The 20,889-nt window shown below is 43.6% G+C and overlaps 1 protein-coding gene across 5 annotated transcripts in view; it reads right to left on the bottom strand.

The window, feature by feature from the left end:
* kcnab1a (potassium voltage-gated channel subfamily A regulatory beta subunit 1a) overlaps nt 1-20,889 on the bottom strand; it is an 80,662-nt gene that overhangs the window by 20,922 nt on the left and 38,851 nt on the right. For all 5 annotated transcript variants that reach the window (XM_042063940.1, XM_042063941.1, XM_042063937.1 and 2 more), the window contains one exon: nt 6,403-6,446. In XM_042063940.1, coding sequence (XP_041919874.1) covers nt 6,403-6,446 — 44 coding nt within the window. The remainder of the gene's footprint in view (nt 1-6,402; nt 6,447-20,889) is intronic.

The raw sequence follows: 20,889 nt of genomic DNA, 5'->3' as shown, positions 1-20,889 counted from the left end.
GAGGACCAGGACAGCTCTATGACTGCAGCCAATATTATGGAACAGACATCACATCCTCCCTTTTCCCCTGAGCGACTGCCATGGAAACCATCCCCAACCCATGTACGTGCTACAGTATGTATCCTTATGGGCTCCACTGCTGCTGTTCCTGGCCGCAGCATCTGACCCCCCCTCCACCCACCTACTGCTCCTATTTCCGGTATAATGCGCTAAGTGCTGCCATTATGGACAGTGCAGTGAGGGCTCTTCACCTGCTGAGGAGGAGAGAACGCAGAGAGGAAAGCACACAGCGTCCCCTTAGAATTATAGGGTTCTATCTATGTTCTGAGTAGTTCTGAGATACAAGGAAGTTTATTGTCACATGCATATAGTTACTGGAAGTAAGAAATGCAGTGAAATTATGTCTGGTGTCAGCCTATTTGTGCATTAATGGGGGGGGGGGGGGGTAAAGAGTGCAGTAGAAGAGGGGTTTAGTAGATTAAGTGGCAAGGGCTGCATAAAAAAGGTGGGGGAGGATTGGGATTGGGTGGGGGGCACCAACAAGGAGCACCCAAGAGCAACAGGGGCAAGGAAAAACTCCCTTACCAAGGAAGAAACCTTGGGCAGATCCACGGCTCAAGGGGCTAACCCAACTGCCAGGGGTCTTGGTGTGTGTGTTGGGGGGATGACAGGGGAGATGGGATAGTGTGCTGTGTATGTGGGGAGAGGGCAGTGTGCAATATGTGTGTTGGGGAAGCTTCCTCATGAGACAATGTGCTGTGTATTGGGGGGGGGGGGGGGGCAGTGTGCTGTAAGTATGTTGGGGATGTGTGTTGGAGAAGCTTCCTGATGAAATAATGTGCTGTGTATGTGGGGGGGGGGGGGGGGGGCAGGGACTTACTATTGCAAGCAGAGTACTGTATGTATGATGTATGTGAGTGATGACAGTGAAGATGTGTGTGTGGGCGGGAGGGGAGTGGAGCAGTGACTGTGTGTGTGTGTGTGTGTGTGTAGTGTGTGTGTGTGGGCAGTGTGCTGTAAGTATGCTGGGGATGTGTGTTGGAGAAGCTTCCGGATGAAATAATGTGCTGTGTATGTAGGGGGGGGAGGGGCAGGGACTTACTATTGCAAGCAGAGTACTGTATGTATGATGTATGTGAGTGATGACAGTGAAGATGTGTGTGTGGGCGGGAGGGGAGTGGAGCAGTGACTGTGTGTGTGTGTGTGTGTGTGTGTAGTATGTAGGTGGGAGCAGTGTGCTGTAAGTATGTAGAGGATGTGTGTTGGAGAAGATCCTGAAGACAATGTGCTGTGTATGTAGGGGGGGGGGGGGGGCAGTGTGCAGCAAGTATGTAGAGGAGGCTTACTGTAGCAAGCAGTGTGTTGTATGTATGTGAAGTGATGACAGTGATGATGTAAGTGTGTGTGTTGGGGGTGGGGGTTGGGGGGGGGGGGCAGAAAGGCTAGGCAATCAAGGACATGAAGGAGGAGAAATCAAAAATAATAAATAAAAAGTTCTATGGAGATGTGCAAAAGTTGGAGAAAGTCAGATATGTGTGTGTGTGTGTGTGTGTGTGTGTGTGTGTGTGTGTGTGTGTGTGTGTGTGTGTGTGTTTTGACGTGTGATGAAATAAGAAAATAAATAAAAGGTCTGGGATGGAGGGATGTAAAAGTGCTAAAAGTCTTGTAGGTGTGTGTGTGTGTGTGGGGGGGGGGGGGTTCATGAGTGCTGAGTAGTGAATGAGTGCAAAGTCAGTATAGTGTGAGTTCAGAGTTGGGAAATGTTTGAGAGTGCTGAGGAGTGAATGTGTGCAAAGTCAGTATAGTGTGAGTTCAGAGTTCGGATGGCCTGGGGATAAAAACTTCTCCTGACTCTCTCAGTTCTGGCTTGTGACTACATAGGCGTCTTCTTGATTTCAGCGGTAGGAATAATCCATTGTTAGGATGAGAAGAGTCCTTCAGAATCTTTTGGGCTCTTAGGAGTACTCTTCTGGAATAGATATCTTGTAGAGCAGGGAGTTGAGTTCTTATAGTACGTTCAGCTGAGCGCACTACTCTCTGCAGAGCAGTGGTGGAGGAAGTACTGAATCTCAGTACTTAAGTAAAAGTACAAATACACAGAGAAATATTTACTTTAGTAAAAGTAAAAGTACCACAATGACAACCCTACTTAAGTAAAAGTAAAAAAGTACCTGCTTTTAAATGTACTTTAAGTATTAAAAGTAAAAGTATTTGCATAATGATTTATTCTCTTAATATCTATATTCTAAAAGAAAGATTAGTATGGGCTGTGGCATTTTAATTAAGCTAGTTTTAGGTTATACTGGACTAGATTTAAGCTAATGCAATTGTGCTTACCATCTGTGGCCCAGTTTACATTCTGACCTAAAATTCTAGAGACTGTAATTCTGGTTATCTACTAGGGTGATCTGCTGAGTAAAATATCATTCAGCAAAACACGAGAGCCTGAAGTTTAACGGGGTAGACAAGGGAAACGTGGCAATTCTGCTGATTGAACAGAAAAGTTGCTGAGAAAGGTCTTATGATTAGGTTCAGTTTCACTTGCGCAGACGCACATAGACATTGAATGAGCGCTCACATTTCTACCCCCCAATTGTAGGCTATGCCTCTTTATTTGATCACACACAATTAAGAAATATTTCCTAATCTGGAAAATGCTACGTTTTTTTCGGCCAGCGGTTCTATAATAATAATAATAATAATAATAATAATATAATAATAATAATAATAATAATAATAATAATATAATAATAAGCTTTATTTGTATAGCACCTTTCATACACAGAATGCAGCTCAAAGTGCTTTACATTTGAAGCATGTAACACAATAATAGTCAGTCAGTCATTATCAATCACTTTTCTTTGCTGTTTATGATCTACTCAGCAACATATCAAAAATATAGAAAATGACATGTCATAAGACTGGCAGCCTTAACCCTCTTACCCCCCACAAGCACGCCATATGGCAACTGTGGCAAGGAAAAACTCCCATATTCCAGGAAGAAACCTTGAGCAGAACCTGACTTAATAGGGGGAGCCCATCTGCTTCTGGCTGGCTGCGCCCTCCAATAGTAGCAGATGTAGAATAATCTGAAAATGTAGTCTACAGGATAAGATGAGTTAACTAAAAGCTTTCCTGTACAGGTATGTTTTCAGATCTTTTTTAAAAATATTTACTGAACTCGCCTGCTTGATGTACAGAGGCAGGGTGTTCCATAGTTTGGGGGCATAATGGATAAACGCAGCTTCTCCACTTTGTTTGTGGAGCACTTTGGGTACGATTAAAAGATTTGAATTGGATGATCTAAGTTTCCTTTGTGGTTGATAAGATATTAAAAGCTCAGAGATATATGAAGGTGCTATGCCATTCAGAGCTTTGTAAGTAATTAACATAACCTTAAAATCAATTCTATAGGAAATAGGGAGCCAGTGCAGTTCAGCCAACACAGGTGTTCTCTCTTCTTAGTCTTAGTTAAAAGTCTAGCCGCAGAGTTCTGTATGAGTGCCAATTTCTTTAGATGTTTTTTGGGAAGACCAGTGAAAAGTGCATTGCAGTAGTCTAACCTGCTAGTGATAAAGGCGTGAATTAGTTTTTCTGCATCTTGTTGAGTTAAGAAGGGCCGCACTTTGGCAATGTTTCTCAAGTGGAAATAGGCTGTCTGAGTAACTTTACTGATATGGGGCTTAAAACTTAACTCTGCATCTAGGATGACACCGAGGCTTGTTACTTTTGATTTGACCTGGTGTGCCAAGTTCCCCAGATTACTAAGAATAATATCTCGCTTTAGTTTTGGTCCAACCAGAAGTACCTCTGTTTTGTCATCATTTAGTTTCAAAAAGTTTTTGCTCATCCACTGATTAATGGAGGTTAGGCATCACTGCATGCCTATGTGCCGCAAATGATCAGACGTGTGACAGAAGCATGGACATAGCCTGTAACTTCGCTGATCCGCGGAGAGCAATCTCATCGCAGAGGAGGCCCTTACTCTTCAGATAACAGACAGAGAAAGGCACAGAACACAGTTGCATGTACAGTGTAGCCATGGGTCTGGTGAATATAGCCTACCGAATGCAGATGGCTACAAGCTCACCTGGTCTAGATTAGAAGCTTATGTTTTAAAGATTTAGAAGCTGGGCACGTAGCGCTCCAGAATCTTGTAGCAATAGCAATTGGTAGCAACCCCGCCGCCTGGTAAAACAAACGTGTTTGTCAGAGAGAAAAAAAATCTGATCATAAAATGTATCGTAAAAAGGAACGATGGTGTAGAAATGTAGCGGAGTAAAAGTACAGATAATTGCTGTAAAATGTAACGAAGTAAAAGTCAAAAGTATGCACTATAAATTCTACTTAAGTAAAGTACAAATACGTGGAAAATTTACTTAAGTACAGTAACGAAGTATTTGTACTTCGTTACATTCCACCACTGCTGCAGAGTACTACAATCTCTAACTGTGGAGTTCCCATACCAGGTGATGATGCTACCAGTTAGAACACTCTCAACCGCTGAAGTGTAGAAGGCCTTCATGATGGATGTAGAAACTTTGAATTTCCTTAGCTGACGAAGGAAGTAGAGTCGTTGTCTGGACTTTTTCAGAACATATTGAGTGTTAACAGTCCATGTTAAGTCTTCAGTAATGTGGACACCAAGGTATTTAAAACTTGTGACTCTCTCTACAGGTTGCCCGCTGATCATTAGTGGGGTGTAACTGTAGTTCTGCTGCTGCCTTCTGTAATCCACTACCATTTCCTTGGTTGTATTGATATTCAGTGTCAAGCTGTTAGATTGACACCACTGTGCCACCTCATCAACCTGATCCAAGTACAGCTGTTCATTGTTGTTACTAATCAGGCCCAAGATCACCGTGTCATCTGCAAACTTGATGATGGAGGTATGACTACTGTTGGCTTTGCAGTCATGTGTGTAGATGTTGTACAGCAGTGGACTCAAAACACAGCCTATTAGATATTGAGTTTCAAAGTCTTAGAATTCCATAGAGTTATACTGCTAAGTGGAATAAAACCTCTTATTTTAGATATAATGTCCAAAAATGTATACAACTACAAGAAACACCTCACCTCATCTTCTTAAGGTGACACAGAATAAGAATATGTAATTAACTCAATTTTGACAAAAATGTCAGATAGAACCTTATAATTCTAAGGGGACGACAGGTCATGTTTGACACTGTGGTCTAAATTCTGGAAGAAGAATGGCATGATGCATGATCATGAAAAGGACCTCTTGTTATAATGCAGCTTCATTTGGGGTGTTGCTCAGAGTTGAGTTCAAGGGAAACACCACAAGTTGTCCCTTCAGGTGCTTCTTTATAAGTGTGGATTTTAACATTGTGACAGTGTTCATGTTTTGCCACAGCAAAGAAACCTCTGTCAAAATCATAGTGGAGCAGCTGAAAGCAATAATAATAATGTCATAATCATAAAATTTCATAACATTAGGTATGTTACCTTAGGCTGTTGCTAGCTATAACACTACAGCCCATTCCAGTGGTAAGTATCGTTTGACCCCCATTTTGAAAACTAAAAGGAACCAAAAGTGTAGCTAGCTGGCTGGGCAGTTATTGTATTCGGCCCTTTTACCACACTTGACAGCTTGAAATGTAATGTCTAATTACTTCTATCTGTGTGTGCCTTGCTGTCACAGAGGCTCAACTAACACATTCCAGTTGGTTTGGCAGAGGACCCATGAGATAACTGGATGCACTTAGAGGGATGCGTCCAAATTTGCATGTTCATAGAAGAAGGTGAATATGCTGTATTCTGTATGTCTTTTACAATATCATAGTTCCTAGTAAACAAAGAATACAATTTCAGGTCTTCAAAACAGAGGTGTGTAGATTTGAAAATGACGTTCATATAAGAAACATAAACAGTATAACATACTCCTGCAAGTGGCTAGAACACAGTCTAGATCATTAATTTTATGTGGGTCATGCTCTTAATTCCCCCTTGTACACACACCGCACACACACACACACACACACACACACACACACTAAAACACACACGCACACACACACACACACACGCACACACACACACTCTCTCTCTCTCTCTCTCTCTCTCTCTCTCTCTTTCTCATTCTCTCACACACACAGATACAAATACACACCCTCTAACCCCTTGAAAATGCTTATAATGCAGTTCAGAGCCCCTGATGTGGACAGCAATGAAATGCTTTGCTCTGGTTAGTCAAGTCTTGTGCTAATTAGGCTACAGGCTTTTCATGCTCTCCTTATTAGTGTGTGTGTGTGAGAGAGGGAGAGAGTAATTTTCATGTAATTTTAATTATAATCATGACATAAATATTTTGTACCTAGCATAGCAGTGTTGTCTTTAAATATCACACAATACATACACATTTCAGTGTGAAAATATACTCACCGAGGCCCAAACATGATACCCTGAGTCCAGATTTCCCCAAGTTCCTGTAGAGAAAGAATTGGAATTGTTATTCATCTTACTGGTGATAGTGGGAGCAGAGTAGGCCAGACTATATACATAGAACCCTTTCATGGGTAACGGGTAAATACCTCTGGCTGAAGAATGAGCTAAAGAGAACACCAAGTGTGGGAAAGAATGCCATGATTCATACTTAAATAAATGAGTAGCTGCCACTTCTCCATGTAAATAAAGCAAACCTATTCTCCTGTTAAGTTTACCTAGCTGTCACAATAAGGGTAACGTGAGCTGTGAACACAGGCATAGTGATTTTTTTCTCCTTTTCATATCTACCCCCAGAAAAAAAACATAGCGTTGTGGGCATCTGAGCACGGTGAGGTCAACATGGCATGGTGTGGCTATACTGTAGGTGTCCGAGGGGGGGGGGGGGGGGGGGTGGAGAATTTTGTTTTGCTAGACGAAATTGAATCTTTTTTTTTTTTGCCTAGTTTCTCAATTTGGTATGAAATGATAAAATACGTAGCATTACAGTAATTCTAAGTCTACCTAAGTAGGCTCGAGTCTAGACGAGAGCAGGGCTGTGCCACGTGGTCAACAACCTAGAGTTAATTCAACAGATAACCATTTGTGTGAGGCTATTAGTCTGCATAAATTCAATGCAGATCCACAGGCCTTGAAGTTAGCGGTGCAATCCTGAAATAAGAGTAGGGAAAACGGGAAACACCTACACTTCGAGGAAATGGTATTGCACATCATTGGTCATGCCAATGACTGTTGGCTTCAGCATTCTTGAATGTTTTAATAAGCATTTTCTCCATTGCACTGAGGGATTAAGTGAGAACTCAGTAATGTGAATAATGTGTTTGTGCAGAATAAATTGAAAATAAAATGGAAAAGGCTTCATGGGAAAATCACATTACTAAACCAATCTACACATAAATCACTGATATGAGATACAGTACATTTGACTGGAAAAGCCAGCATGTCTTATATTGGCTGCCATTTCTCTTCATCTCCCATCACATCCACTCTCCAGTAAAAACAAAAGGACATTTTCCCCTTCAAGCTCTTCCTCTTGAAATCGGCTGCCTTCCATCTTAGGACATTGTTTAAATAGCCTCACAATATGGTCACTATCTTATGGTCATAACTGAGTCTCATGCAGTGTCTTTGGATGACATGTTAGCTTCATAGTGCAGTGGGAGAAACACTGACTCACTCTGTTTAAGAAACTGTAGCTGAAGGACATTGGTAATGCAGACTCCTTTAGCGTAACAGACTGAACAATCTTGGTATGTAATACACTGTCCATGTGGTCCTCTAGCCACAAAGAGGACTATGCATAAACCTTCACTATTCATCACAACTGCTGAAGTGATAAATAATAATACAGGATACTCTATGGAATTTGACAAGGCTGTTACAAAGAGGGAATATATGCAGGAGTTTAGTCATGACGAATAAAATGTGGATGCCATGGTTAACAGTCAAATCAATTACCCTGATGAATGGTATGCAGTTGATAGGCCTTGTGGCCTTGGCAAGTTGACATTTTCACACAGGCACTGTCTCTACAGGGGTGTTAGCTCAGGGCAGGTAATTCAGCGCAGCGCTCGCTGAGGATGTTTCCATGGTAATGTGACCCTCACTTTTGTTTATGTGATGACTTTGTGTGTGTGCGCTGGCTTGTGCTTATATGTTCCACTTGACATCACCCAGGCAAAGATTATTTATCTCTCAGAGATGGAGACAGGGAGAGAGAGAGAGAGAAAGATGGGGATGGTCAGAGAAGGAGTGAAGTAGAAAATGACAAATGGAGTTTGATGAACCTTTAAATAATGAGAAAGCTGAGAGAAAGTTATCTTTATAAAGTCACCCTTTGTAAAGGTCTGACAGAAAGATTGCAGAGAGTGAGTGAGTGAGAGTGAGAGAGAGAGAGAGAGACTAATCCTTAGAGGATATGGCTACCTAACGCTGACTGACTAAGGGTTTCACATCCTGACAAGGATCCACCGTTGAAGTGACATTATTTAGTCCATCTTTTTCTCCCATTGTAAAAAGGCTGACTTTTAGTCACAAACTCTTACCATAATGTTAACTGTTATACAGAGACATAACAGAATTATGTGAATCTGGACACCATGTGTGATGCATGAAACAGGTCCAACAAAATTACATGTCCTGAGAGATGTTTTTCTCAGATATCCACTGAAGCATACAACTCATCATATCAAGCAGCAAAGCAACAACTCCCTGTGCAGGGTTATGCCTGCTGAGCTTTGAGTAAGGCATGTCCTTCTCTTGGTGGTCCATTCCATGGAGCTCATTGCATAATCAGGATGGGGGGGGTGATGCTTAGCGTTTGTGACACAGTGTGATATTGCCCCAGAGATTGATAAAGACAGGCATTCATTGCCCTTTACAGTGGCAGTGTGACCAATCGGACATCACATCTCATCTGTCACCTCCTCTCCATGGCAAACACCAGCCACATCGGCATGACAACTGACTGACACATGGCAACACATACACCATGTTCATCTTTTCCCCTTTCTCTCTCTCCACTATCACATACCGTGTGCACACACACTCGCAGAGTCTCCCTCCCTCTCTCTCTCTCTCTCACACACACACACATACACAGACACATTTTAACTCACATTTTCATCCATTATAAACACCTCTGGCCATATTTGTTGATGGTGTGTAGCCTGTAATATACTTGATGTCTATGCCTGCAGCACTTGTTAAACATAGCTGGCCATATCTAACTTGGCTGATCACACAATCAGTGTTTAAAATGAATCGCCTGCTGCATGGGCCCTCATTCTACTGAGTGAGCGAAATCTGTATGTCACATCCTTTCAATGCACAATATTGTGAACAAAAGATTGAAGTTTAGACTGCTGTTGAGATGTCTCGAACATTTCCAAAAAGAAACTTTAGACGTCCAATAGTTTTATATTTTATATTTCATTTCTTAAAGTTAGAATTGTACAAACTTCATAAGGTTCAGAAGCCAGTGAAATTATTCTTTAAAATTCTATATCTTGTTATGAAATGTTTGTCATTTCTCCCTCATCTCATTGTCATCAAACTCAGAGTGATCTTCTTTTGAGCAGCCTCAAGTACTCATAGTGCACAAAGTCTTTGCCAATATCCCAAGCCACTGCATTAGACAAGTTGCCACTGACATCTACACATTTTCATTTAGTCACAGGTGACTAACATTGAAGCACCTCTTGGATAATCATCCTTTGGAATTTTGGACTCTAATAGTCTGACCAGATAGTTGTGCAATTATCCATATTAGTTGTGTTTAAGTGGAACGCGCCATTTGTAAAAGTGGCCCTTCATTTTTTGTGGATGTGGAGCGCTTTTTAATGTCAAAAATCGCTTGTGTAATATGATTTGTTGTGAATTATAAAATGCAGTCTGAGAATCTATGCGTTATACCTTCTGAAAACATTGCTGAACAAATAAAACAATGACTACCGCCCTGTGGCACTGACACCCATCATCATGAAGTGCTTTGAGCGGCTTGTCATGTCACATATCAAATCCATTCTCCCCCCCACCCTGGACCCCTTCCAGTTTGCATACCGAGCCAAGCGGTCTACAGAGGATGCAATCTGCTCTGCCCTCCACCCAGCCCTCACCCACCTGGAAAAAAGAGACTCATATGTGAGATTGCTGTTTATAGACTTCAGCTCTGCATTCAACACCATAATACCACAACAACTCATCAGCAAACTTGACAAACTGGGACTCAGCACCTACCTCTGCAACTGGCTACTGGACTTCCTCTGTCAGAGGCCTCAAGTAGTACGTGTTGGCAACAATACCTCAAGCAGCATCACACTGAGCACAGGGGCCCCCCAAGGCTGCGTGCTCAGTCCGCTGCTCTTCACCCTGCTGACGCATGACTGCACTGCAACCTACAGCAACAATCACATAGTGAAATTTGCTGACGACACAACTCTGGTGGGTCTCATCACCAAGGGCGACGAGACCCAATACAGGTTGGAGGTCGACCATCTGACCACGTGGTGCAGGGACAACAACCTCCTGCTGAACGTCAGCAAGACCAAAGAGATTGTTGTTGACTTCCGGAGAGGTCACACCCAACACCTGCCACTGACCATCGACGGTGCTGTGGTGGAGAGAGCGAGCAGCACCAAATTCCTGGGGGTGCACATCAGCGAAGACCTCTCCTGGACCACCAACACTGCATCACTGGCGAAGAGAGCTCAGCGCCGCCTGTACTTCCTGCGGAAACTCAGGCGAGCAAGTGCTCCACCAGCCATCATGACCACATTCTACCGAGGCACCATTGAGAGCATCCTCTCCAGCTGTATCGCTGTGTGGGGCGGAAGCTGCACTGAATACAACAGGAAAGCCCTGCAGCGCATAGTGAACACAGCTGGAAGGATTATTGGTGCTTCACTCCCCTCCCTGAAGGACATTTACACCACCCACCTCACCCGCAAGGCGACCAAAATTGTGAGTGATGCAAGTCACCCCGCTCACAATCTGTTCGATCTACTGCCCTCTGGGAAGAGGTACAGAAGCCTGCGCTCCCGCACTACCAGACTCACCAACAGCTTCATACACCAAGCTGTAAGGATGCTGAACTCTCTCCCTCCTCTCCCCCCTCCACCCTCAGCTACATAACATCCTGGACATTGGACCCACAATGGCCGCGTGCACTACTCCACTTGCACACTTGCACACTTGTACACTTTACAACTTGTTGTTGTCCTGAAAACACAACACATCTGCTGCTCTTACATAACTTGCACCACTATGTCACTATGTCACTTTCTTTCTTACTTAGGTCAAACAGAACTACACAAGCCTTTTATTGGCCTGACTTTGCACTAGTATTTTATTGACTGTCTATGCACAATTTCAACCAAATTTTGCTGCTCTTATTTTTTTTCATTATTATATGTGCCCTCTTATTTACTTACTTTTTTGTTTACTTGAATGTTATGTTTGTCTGTGGACTTAAATTGGTAAAATATGTCTTGTCTTCACCGTGGGATAGTGAGAAACGTAATTTCGATCTCTTTGTATGTCTGGAACATGTGAAGAAATTGACAATAAAGCTGACTTTGACTTTGACTTTGAAAAAACAGAAATAATAAGGGTGGAAACTGGATGAGCTATGAGTCCATCCACATAAACACATGCTGCAACAGGCTATCAGCTGAGACTCACATCAGCATGCCAGAGCACACAGTGCTGCTACTGCTGAATTTCCTGCCTGGACTCTATAGAGAGAATCAAGTGTGACAAAGTGGGGACTGGGGGACCTTGGGAGCTGCTCAGCATTCAGAGCAGTGTGATGAGGGAGTGCTGAGTCAGCCTTGGAAGAGTGAGGGTGGCACCCGCACATTCTGTCCCCGCAACAAACAGCTGCTGGAGCGTGGCCAGAGCCTTGCAGGGATTGATCACCCAAACAAGTGGCCAGTGTGTACTTACAACACACACCTACATGCCCATTGAGGGATGTGAGGTGAAGGCAGAGATAGAGAGAGAGAGAGAGAGAGAGAGATAGCAGTATGGCGATATCACAGTAATTAGAGATATGGGACACTTCATTCAGATCACGCAACTCTAAACCCTTATTAGCAGCCTGTCCCTCTCATATCACAAGTTCACCTTTACAAAGATTTGCTGTAACATTCACAACCACTGTAATGCCAGTGTGAGTCATGTTTGCAAATATTCATTTCATTCATCCAATTGAAAAGACACTCAGAAAACTTTACTCATCTGCTCCACAGGAAAGGTGACATGGTGTAAAGTCTAGTTCAAATGATGCATCAGTGTTTCTTTTGGCTTGAACGGAAGTGCTGTTTTGTGTTGCAGTTGCGCACAACTGAGCGTCCACACAAAGGACAACTAGGTTATGGTGTTAATCACTTGGTTTCCAGGGGCAACAAGAAATCCCTGGATTCACACTGTCCATCACCTTTCCACCACATAAGCACTCTCTCTCTGTCTCTCTCTCTCTCTCATAAGATTCTTTGTGTCTCCATTTCAATCTCTCCAAATGTCAGTCTCTGTCTGTCTGTCCTCTCATGTGTTCTCTCATTAGGGAAGCCCAGCTGTGTATGTGTGTGTGTGTATGTGTGTGTGTGTGTGTGTGTGTGTGTGTGTGTGTGTGTGTGTGTGTGTGTGTGTGTCGTGTGTGCCTGCATTCTTACAGCTTACTGGAGGACGAGGTGCATTGTGCCGTGCGTGTGAGTGGGAAGCTCTGCTATGGTCCATGATCACTGTCATAGCAGACATGCAGAAGTGCACCTGGCATATGCAGATCCCTCCCGCTTAGCATGTCTCATTAGTCACACACACCTACACAGGTCACATGGGGAGTGAGAAAACATAAAAAAAGAAGTGAGATGCCAAGCTCGAGGGAACGGGGAGGAGAGGAGGCTTTGCTCTGTGTTCTTTTCGTAAGTGAAAGTGGTGATTAGATACAGGTGTCTTTTTTCTAAAAAAGATGAATTGCGTTGCTTTTTATGACAATGAGTGACAGTAATCTACTCAGGCATTTTGCTTACAAAGGAAAATTGCTGAGATGAAATCTGATTTCTTTTTATCCTCTGTTATTTTTGTTTGAAATGATTGCCATTAATTATTGAAACTGAGCTATGAACGTATCAGTGCATGACCTTCTTTCTCTGAGAATGTTCCTAGTTCCTAGTCTATGACAATGTGAACAAACTAGTAACTTGTTTCTGTAAATTCTTATAATGAATACATTCATTTGCCTAAAACACTAGAAAACTAATTACCCAAATACAGCTTTCGGGCAACACCGGCTGAGTGTGATGCCATTGAGCCTACTATGAAGTGTTCTCTAAGAAATTTTTTTACATAAACAACACAAAGATTACAATTAAATACTGTATACAGATTATATGCAAGTAATAGTATGTTTGAAATATCTTCTTGGAAACTAATTTTGTTTTGAGAATGAACATTCTCCTATGTTACCTTGATTTAATGTCATTAAGGTTTAACACTGTGAGAAGATGTGCCCCTATAGGTTCTCCATGACCTACAGTAACTGCAGAGGTGTGAGAATAGGTGACACTACAGGCGTGTTGTGAACACCCCCAGGAGGTTCTCCCAGATGCTGCAGAGCTTCTCATTACTGAGTCTGCTGAGAGCGGGCTCAGCCCTCAGCTCTGCAGCACGAGCACAGCCTAAAAGCAAAGATCAGATCACCAAGGATAAACACAAGAACATACCTCTCCTCCTATACATCTGCCTCTGCTCAATAGGATTCAGTAGAACTAAGCATATGGTGACAGGAACGTGGTTTCTTCTAGCCTAATGTTTTATCTATAACAACTTACAGCATTAGAGTAATGATAAACAATACACTAACAATAACTAACTACATTACCTTACCTGTTTTTCTTTATACTGCAGAGCCTTTTCAGAAAAGAAAAACACAGAGCCGAAAGAGCAGAGAAATATCTGCAGGAGAAGGGAGGAATGTACGGACAGCAGGATAACAAGCCTGAATGCACCAAACCCTTTGAATCCACGCTCATGTCAGGGTCATTTCAGCCCGTGTAGCGGAGAGCAAAAGCCCAGCTTTCCCGCTCTGTGGCTGCCCTGAGATCAGATGTAGCCGCACAGACTTTTCAGCCCCTGGAGATCAGAGATCTGCGAAATGGAAACTGTCACTCTGCGACTGAGGCTAAAGTGGGTGTGATCCATACGAGGACTATTAGGGCAATATCTAAACCACTATTCCTCCAGAGAGAAACAGCCCTGAGTCAAGAGGCTGAGTGCTGCTCCAATCTGCCTTAGAGTGCCTTGAATACATAGATGTAAGGCCCAGGTAGAGGTAATATTGGTCCCATCAACCTGGCATTTATTCAGTGGATGGATGGGAATAGCTGTAATCAGACATAGAATAGAGGGAAAAAAAAACATAGAATAAGGAAAAGTGAAATGAAATACTATTCTATCTGACCATTCCTGTTGGCTGTGATGGTTCATCAATGGTATTCAGCTATTCAGTGTGACAGCGAAAATCGCACCTAACAGTGTTGCAGGGGCTTCTCCCATTGAAGGAGGCCGCCACATGGGAGGCTCAATATTCATTCTGACAGATCAATACTGTAATAGAACAAATAGATCTACGCAGATCCAGAAAACATGACATCAGTTTATGCAAAATCTGAGTGTAAAAGTATGTGACAGGTGATGTTCTTTGAACATCAGGGAGCTGGAATAGAGGGGACTTGCCTAAATAGACTTTCCCTAAAACCCTTTTACTCCAGGCAGATCTAATATATGGCGTGCCGCTTTACACCGTGTCACCTTTCCTGTGGAGCAGAATGTTCTGTGAACCGCCCCCCCCCCCCCCACCCCTGTCTGTCAGCAGCGCCGCTAATCTCGCCCATGATGGCACAACCACACGGAGTAATGACCACCAGCCCTCATAGTTTCCCGGCAACTCCGGAAGCCGTGGGCGTAATGCAAAGTCGTAGTGGTGTCGGCTGCTCGCTGAGAGAGAGAGAGAGAGAGAGAGAGAGAGAGAGAGAGAGAGAGAGAGAGAGAGAGAGAGAGAGAGAAACTCAATCACTGCGTGTGGGTGGATGGAAGGTGCCGCAGGGCAGCGATAGAAGCGTTTTTCACCGGAGAGCCCTGCAGCCTTGAGAGGAGCGGAGGAGAAGAAAGGAGAGGAGTGGGGCTAGAGAGCGCACAGACAATGTTAAGAAATGCACGAAGGTCACTCAGATGAATGAACATGGCATCACAGCAACAGTGACAGTGAAGTGACGCGGTGCCGTGACTGACGGGGAGAAGAATGACGTGATGGCGTGCCAGGCCATGTTTTCCGGCCGTGTCTCAACTTGCGTCGGAGTCTCAAGTGTGTGTCTCACCGTAACCAAACAAACAATAACGCTTTTGCTAGCTCCTGGCATTCACCGGATGTTGTACATCTTTTGTATTATTATCTTAGTTGGCCAGAAGGTGCAATTGATTTTGTCCCCTTTGTTGGTTGGCCTTTAGCAGCACAGTGGTCTTGAAAAAGAAGAACACTATGAAACGGTGAGCTTCCTGTGGAATAATTAGGTGCTGTGCGCTAAAATGGCAGATGGACGACAGGAAGTACTGAGTCTATTTTTGCTGGCAGACTTGCAGTGGAGATGTGCTGGTACAGAAGCAACTATGAGAGCAAAAGTGTCCCCTAAGTGTCCCCTGGTCTCTGCAGCGGTGCAGTCAGGATGGAAAGTGAGTTTGTGTTGTGTTGTTGTAGACCTCTTGGGATTTGAATGATCAAACATATGTGTGGGGTCATGCTCATGCCTGTGTGTGGGCACATCCGTGTGCATCTGAGAGGGATGTAAGCTGCTGCTTCCCGCTCACACAAGACATCCCCTGCCTGATGGAGGAGTAGAGCAAGCAGCACACAGGCACTGATCGCCTGTCTACATGCTTACAACTGGGAGTGGATGCAGACCCAGGCTGTATGGATGGGGGGGAGATGCATGATGGGCAGCAGAAGCAGGGTGGAAGTGGAGCCCCTGGAGAGGAATGCCGCACACGATTCATAATTCAAATGCCCCACTTTGGCTGAAACGCATGAGTTCTGCTCTCCTGCACCATCAAACATGTTGGCATTCCGAAACACAACCCCCCACCCCTCACCCCCCCTCAATGCAAAAGGTTTATATGCGCTTAGCAATTGAGCAGTTCGGGAATTTTTACAGACACTTCAGAGAGAGAGAGAGGCAGATGGAAGGTAGTGCTGAATCATCAATTCATTTCCCTTTTATTTCCAATTGTCATTACCCCCATGGCTATCATTAAGCCCTTTAAAAGACACACACATACACAGATACCCCATACACACACACAGACAAAGTGGATGTGTGAGAGAGAGCTTTAAGAGGTTTTGGGAAACCATTTGAATGTGATAAAAATTGATAAGGAAGCCAAGGCTCTGCAGGGCTGGGAACATTTGCGTTTGATCTCCACATGCTTCATCTCTGCTTTAGTCAGAAGCAGGGCCAGAACAGTGAGTGTGTTCGACTCCTTCAGACTGATCCCGCCAGACCAACCTCAAGAGCTGGTTTCCCCCGAGGCGGCCTGGGGGAATGCTTAGAATACACAAGCTGGTCGATATTTCTCTTTTTTTGTTTCGTGTTTGTGTGTGTGTGTCTGTGTGTGTGTGTGTGTTTGTGTGTGTGTGTGTGTTGCTGTTTGTATGTATTGTTGTATGACGGCACAGTTTCTGGAAAAAAACAGTGAAGATTGTCTGATGTGAAACAGTTATTGGACTGAGTGAAAATTGTCATCAGTATCTATACTGAGCTACAATTCTAGGGGATAAACCTGCAGCCGTTAGTCAATACTTTTGAAGTATTGAAGAGCAATTAATGTTCCTCTTCCTGAAGGTCATTGTGAACAAATCTGTCAGACACAATATTCCCTCCACATTATTTTTACAATGTCAAAACTAGTGTTTATTTCTTGTAGGGAATGTATTTGATTGCTTTGAGCATATTCTGCTATTGTGTAAATCACAGTCTATCACTAAATTGTCTCTTTTTTCTACAAATATTACTGCCTTACACAATCCTACTCTGAATCTTTCTCAGAAAATAATTTCAGGTTCTTCTAAGATCAGGTTCTGAACTGCATGAAATGGCTTGTGACAGCAAGCAGGACCTGTGTAGAAAACCAATTTTACCAGAGGCAGCAGAGGGTCAATATGGCAACATGACAAAATGCAAGCTCAAATATCAGTATGTAGAAACACACACACACACACACACTCACACACAAACACACATTATGATTAATTTACTGTCCCTGGCAACTCAACTGAAAATGTAGCCATTATTTGTGGGCAAGTAAGGGGGAGGTGCTGTAAGCATGCATGCAATACATGTTTAATAAATCTCCGGTTGGTGTGGAACGGGCAACCCGATTATTTCTCCTGAACTGTAGTTTAATGGTGTCTAAAGACGGCCCCCTGTAAACCTGCCCTATGCTGTAAAATAGGACACATTCATCCCCTCACATATAAATTATGAAAAGGACGCTAACCGACTCACACACACACACACACACACACACACACACACACACACACACACACACACACACACACACACACGATGCACACACAGATTCAGTGCGTGCCTTTCAAGGGGCTGCCCACACCATCAATCTCCAGTATTATTAGATCACCATCAGCCGGCGAAGGTGTTTAATGTGATGCTTATTACTGGCAGCGACGGAGAGATTAAATTTCACTCAAAGCTTTTCCAGGCACTCAGGAGAGCCACCTGCTTGGAGGTCTGGGGGGGGGGGGGGGGGTAGACAGATTGCCATGAGCTGCGCTTTGCCCTGCCGGGTGGGTAATAACAGGGGGATTTAGAGGCCAGAGAGGAGCTCCAGAGGAGGCTGGTCCAGGAGCCGAGAGGAGACAGACTGTCTCAGGTGTTGAGAGGGAGAGAGGGAGCCAGGATGGAGGAAGAGCACTCACCAGGGTGCACAGGAAAGGGCAAGACATCCAAACCAGTGAGCACAGCACCTGAAGCACAGTGCCAGAGATTGTGTGTGTGTGTGTGTGTGTGTGTGTATGTGTGTGTGTGTAAGTAGAACAATATTTTGGGGTATTATAATGCTGTAACTCCTCACAGTTTATTGAATAGTATACAGTATTATAGAGTATAAAACATGTAATGTATACTGTAGGTGAGTTTACATGGACACTTTTAATCCAGAATTGTAATAATGGCTCAATCGGGGCGGAAATCCACATATAAACACCTTGATCGGAATAAAACTGGCAATCTGATTAGAATTTTAATCGGAATTAAACGGATGGTGTATTATGTTCTTATTCCGATTGAACGGCCATGTTTACGGTCTCAAGGAAAATCAAAGCAGCAATGGTTATTCCGATCAAAGATTCTCAAACATTTTCATTCTGAATAGTTTAATCCTTATAAAAGTGGCTATTGTTTATCATAAAGAGTGTCCATGTAAGAATCTGTTCTACAGTGGTGTTACATCTGCAATGTTTTGGTATGCAGATGAGTCTGCTGTGTGTATCTTGTTGTGTGACAAGCTTTGTCTGTAAGAGACCGAAGAGTGTTGTGTTACATCAAGAGCAGAGCTGTGAATCCATCCGACTTGCCCAGGGGATTGAAATGATTTCTTGTAAATATGAATAATGCTCAACCTGAACACAGTCCCATTCCCAATCCCCCCTCTCACCATCACATCTTTATTCACTGTGGCAAGGCATTTTTTTCCAGCAAAATCAAATAAATACAGCAATACAGGGGCAGCATTTAGCTGGCGCTATAGGCAATAGCATTCACACCTTGGGGAACAATATCATAGATTATTCATGAGCAACTTGTGCTCCGACAATAAAGTCTAGAGATTATTACCGAGGCGGAGAAAGAGGGAGAAAAAAAAGAAGAAAGCGTGTCACTTTTCACAAATTCAGCACCGCAGAGCATCTCTTGTGGCGAAGGTAATTAGAGTGCCATCCCCGCCTTGGCTTCCAGCTCAGGTGTGGGGGGGTCAGAGGCCTCCTCATATTTGTTGGAGGAAAGTCAGCTTTGCTCTTAGTTTGCTCCCGCAGATAAAGTGTGATGAATAAAAGTGGGCGAGAATCGCTTACTAAGGCATGTAGTGTAAACGCGGCAGCCGCTAAGTGGCGTATGCAAACGCAGAGGTAAGCAAAATAAGCTCCAAATCATTTTATCAGGGTGGCAAGCCAGAACAAAACACCCAGCACTTCTAAATTAGCAGTCTGGCCTTCTCCTCTCTTCCGCAGGCCTCCTCATTTAGCCTTCTTTTGTGTTCTCTGTTGTCTTAAAAGCTAAAACAACAGCAGCGTGACTAACAGTGCAACAGGAGCCTGCCATCATTATGCTGGAAATAAACCCCAAAGCGTCTCACAGCACTTCAGATGAAGTAAGTGAACTCCAGCATTAAGCTGTTTCCCGTAGATTCACCGAGTCCTCACAACGTGGAACTAAAAGGAGGTGGAGGAGATGTTAACATGACACCCGTTTATTTGGACGTCCTAGTAAAGGCAGGATTTGGCCCCCACCCCTCAACCTCCCTCTGCGACGGTGACACTGTCTCTGTGAGCGGCCTCATCAGGTTAATTAGCAGTGTGGAGGAGCCGGGACAGCAGGGTCCAGCCCTCTCTGTCACTTAGCAATGTAAGGGAGCGGAAGAACACAACCGCCTCTTCTCCACCACACACAGAGCACACAAAGAGAGAGCGAGGAGTGGAACGGAGTGGAGGCGTACAGAAAGTCAGAGGGAGGTTGTTGACAGAACGGCATGCACCCCATTATTATAGCAAAGCAACTGCTGATCCAATTGAGCAGTATTCACAGGTTTTGGTGATATGACACTAACCAGAATTACAAGGTCAATCCAGGAGTAGACAAATTAAATGTGAAAAATGGAATTACAAGTTCACAGTGAGGGAACTTGGCAGTGATATCAAACATTGTATTCAAACAACCTTGAGGTGCGCATAGCTGAGAAAGAATGTAAACGTTGTGGAAATTTGTGTGGACCGTGTGTGTGTCTGTGTGTGTGTGTGTGTGTGTAGTTTTGTCTGTAGATGCATATGTATGGGAATTTTTGTGGACTGTGTGTGTATGGTGTGTGTGTGTGTGTAGATAGATAGATACGTAGATAAATACTTTATTGATCCCCAAGGGGAAATTCAAGGTGTGTTTGTGTGTGTGCATGTGCGCAGATGTGTTTGTGTGAGTGAGGTTATATTTGCATGTGAGTGCAAGTGAGACCATTTATTCAACCTGTAATTAACCTGGACATCTAATTATCCATAGATCACTTAGAGCCTGTTATTTGTTTTGCATAAATCCACAACTCCCGGTTCTTTCGGTCCAATCAGAGCAGGGCTGTGTGAGATCTGACTGTCAATCACAGTCTGGTGCAGTCTGGTGCGCACTGACGAGCACGAACTCGATGAGAGGGTGCTCGGTGGTAGTGGGGGAGGTGGGGGAGTCCCCTCAATCTGTCAGACTTGCCAACTGCAGCTTTAAACGAGTACGGCTGGCTTGAGAGGGATAGCTACCACAGTTTAAATTCACAGTGTACATCAGATAGAACCTGTGCGTCAAGCCCAGTGTGACCAAACTCTTGATCAACGGAAACGGAAACAACTTTTATGGCCATTAGAACACAGAGAAAGCATAAATGTGCATCCTCCTACCAGGTGGCAACTTTTAATGTTTTGAAAGTGCTGTAATCTACGGATCTCCATGGTGATGTTAATGTGATAATTCAGCTTCATGTTTCCTGTTTTCTCTAAAGATAGTTCAGTGGAGGCACATTTTACTCTATGAATTCAAAAGCATTAAAAAGCATGTTTAAGATGCAATCTGCAATTTAACGATGGCATGCCATAAACTATTA

This window comes from Alosa sapidissima, chromosome 15, assembly GCF_018492685.1.
Source record: "Alosa sapidissima isolate fAloSap1 chromosome 15, fAloSap1.pri, whole genome shotgun sequence".
In the NCBI taxonomy this organism is placed as follows: domain Eukaryota; kingdom Metazoa; phylum Chordata; class Actinopteri; order Clupeiformes; family Clupeidae; genus Alosa; species Alosa sapidissima.
The sequence above is the reverse complement of the archived record's forward strand: the minus strand, read 5'-3'. Positions and strand labels throughout refer to the sequence as shown.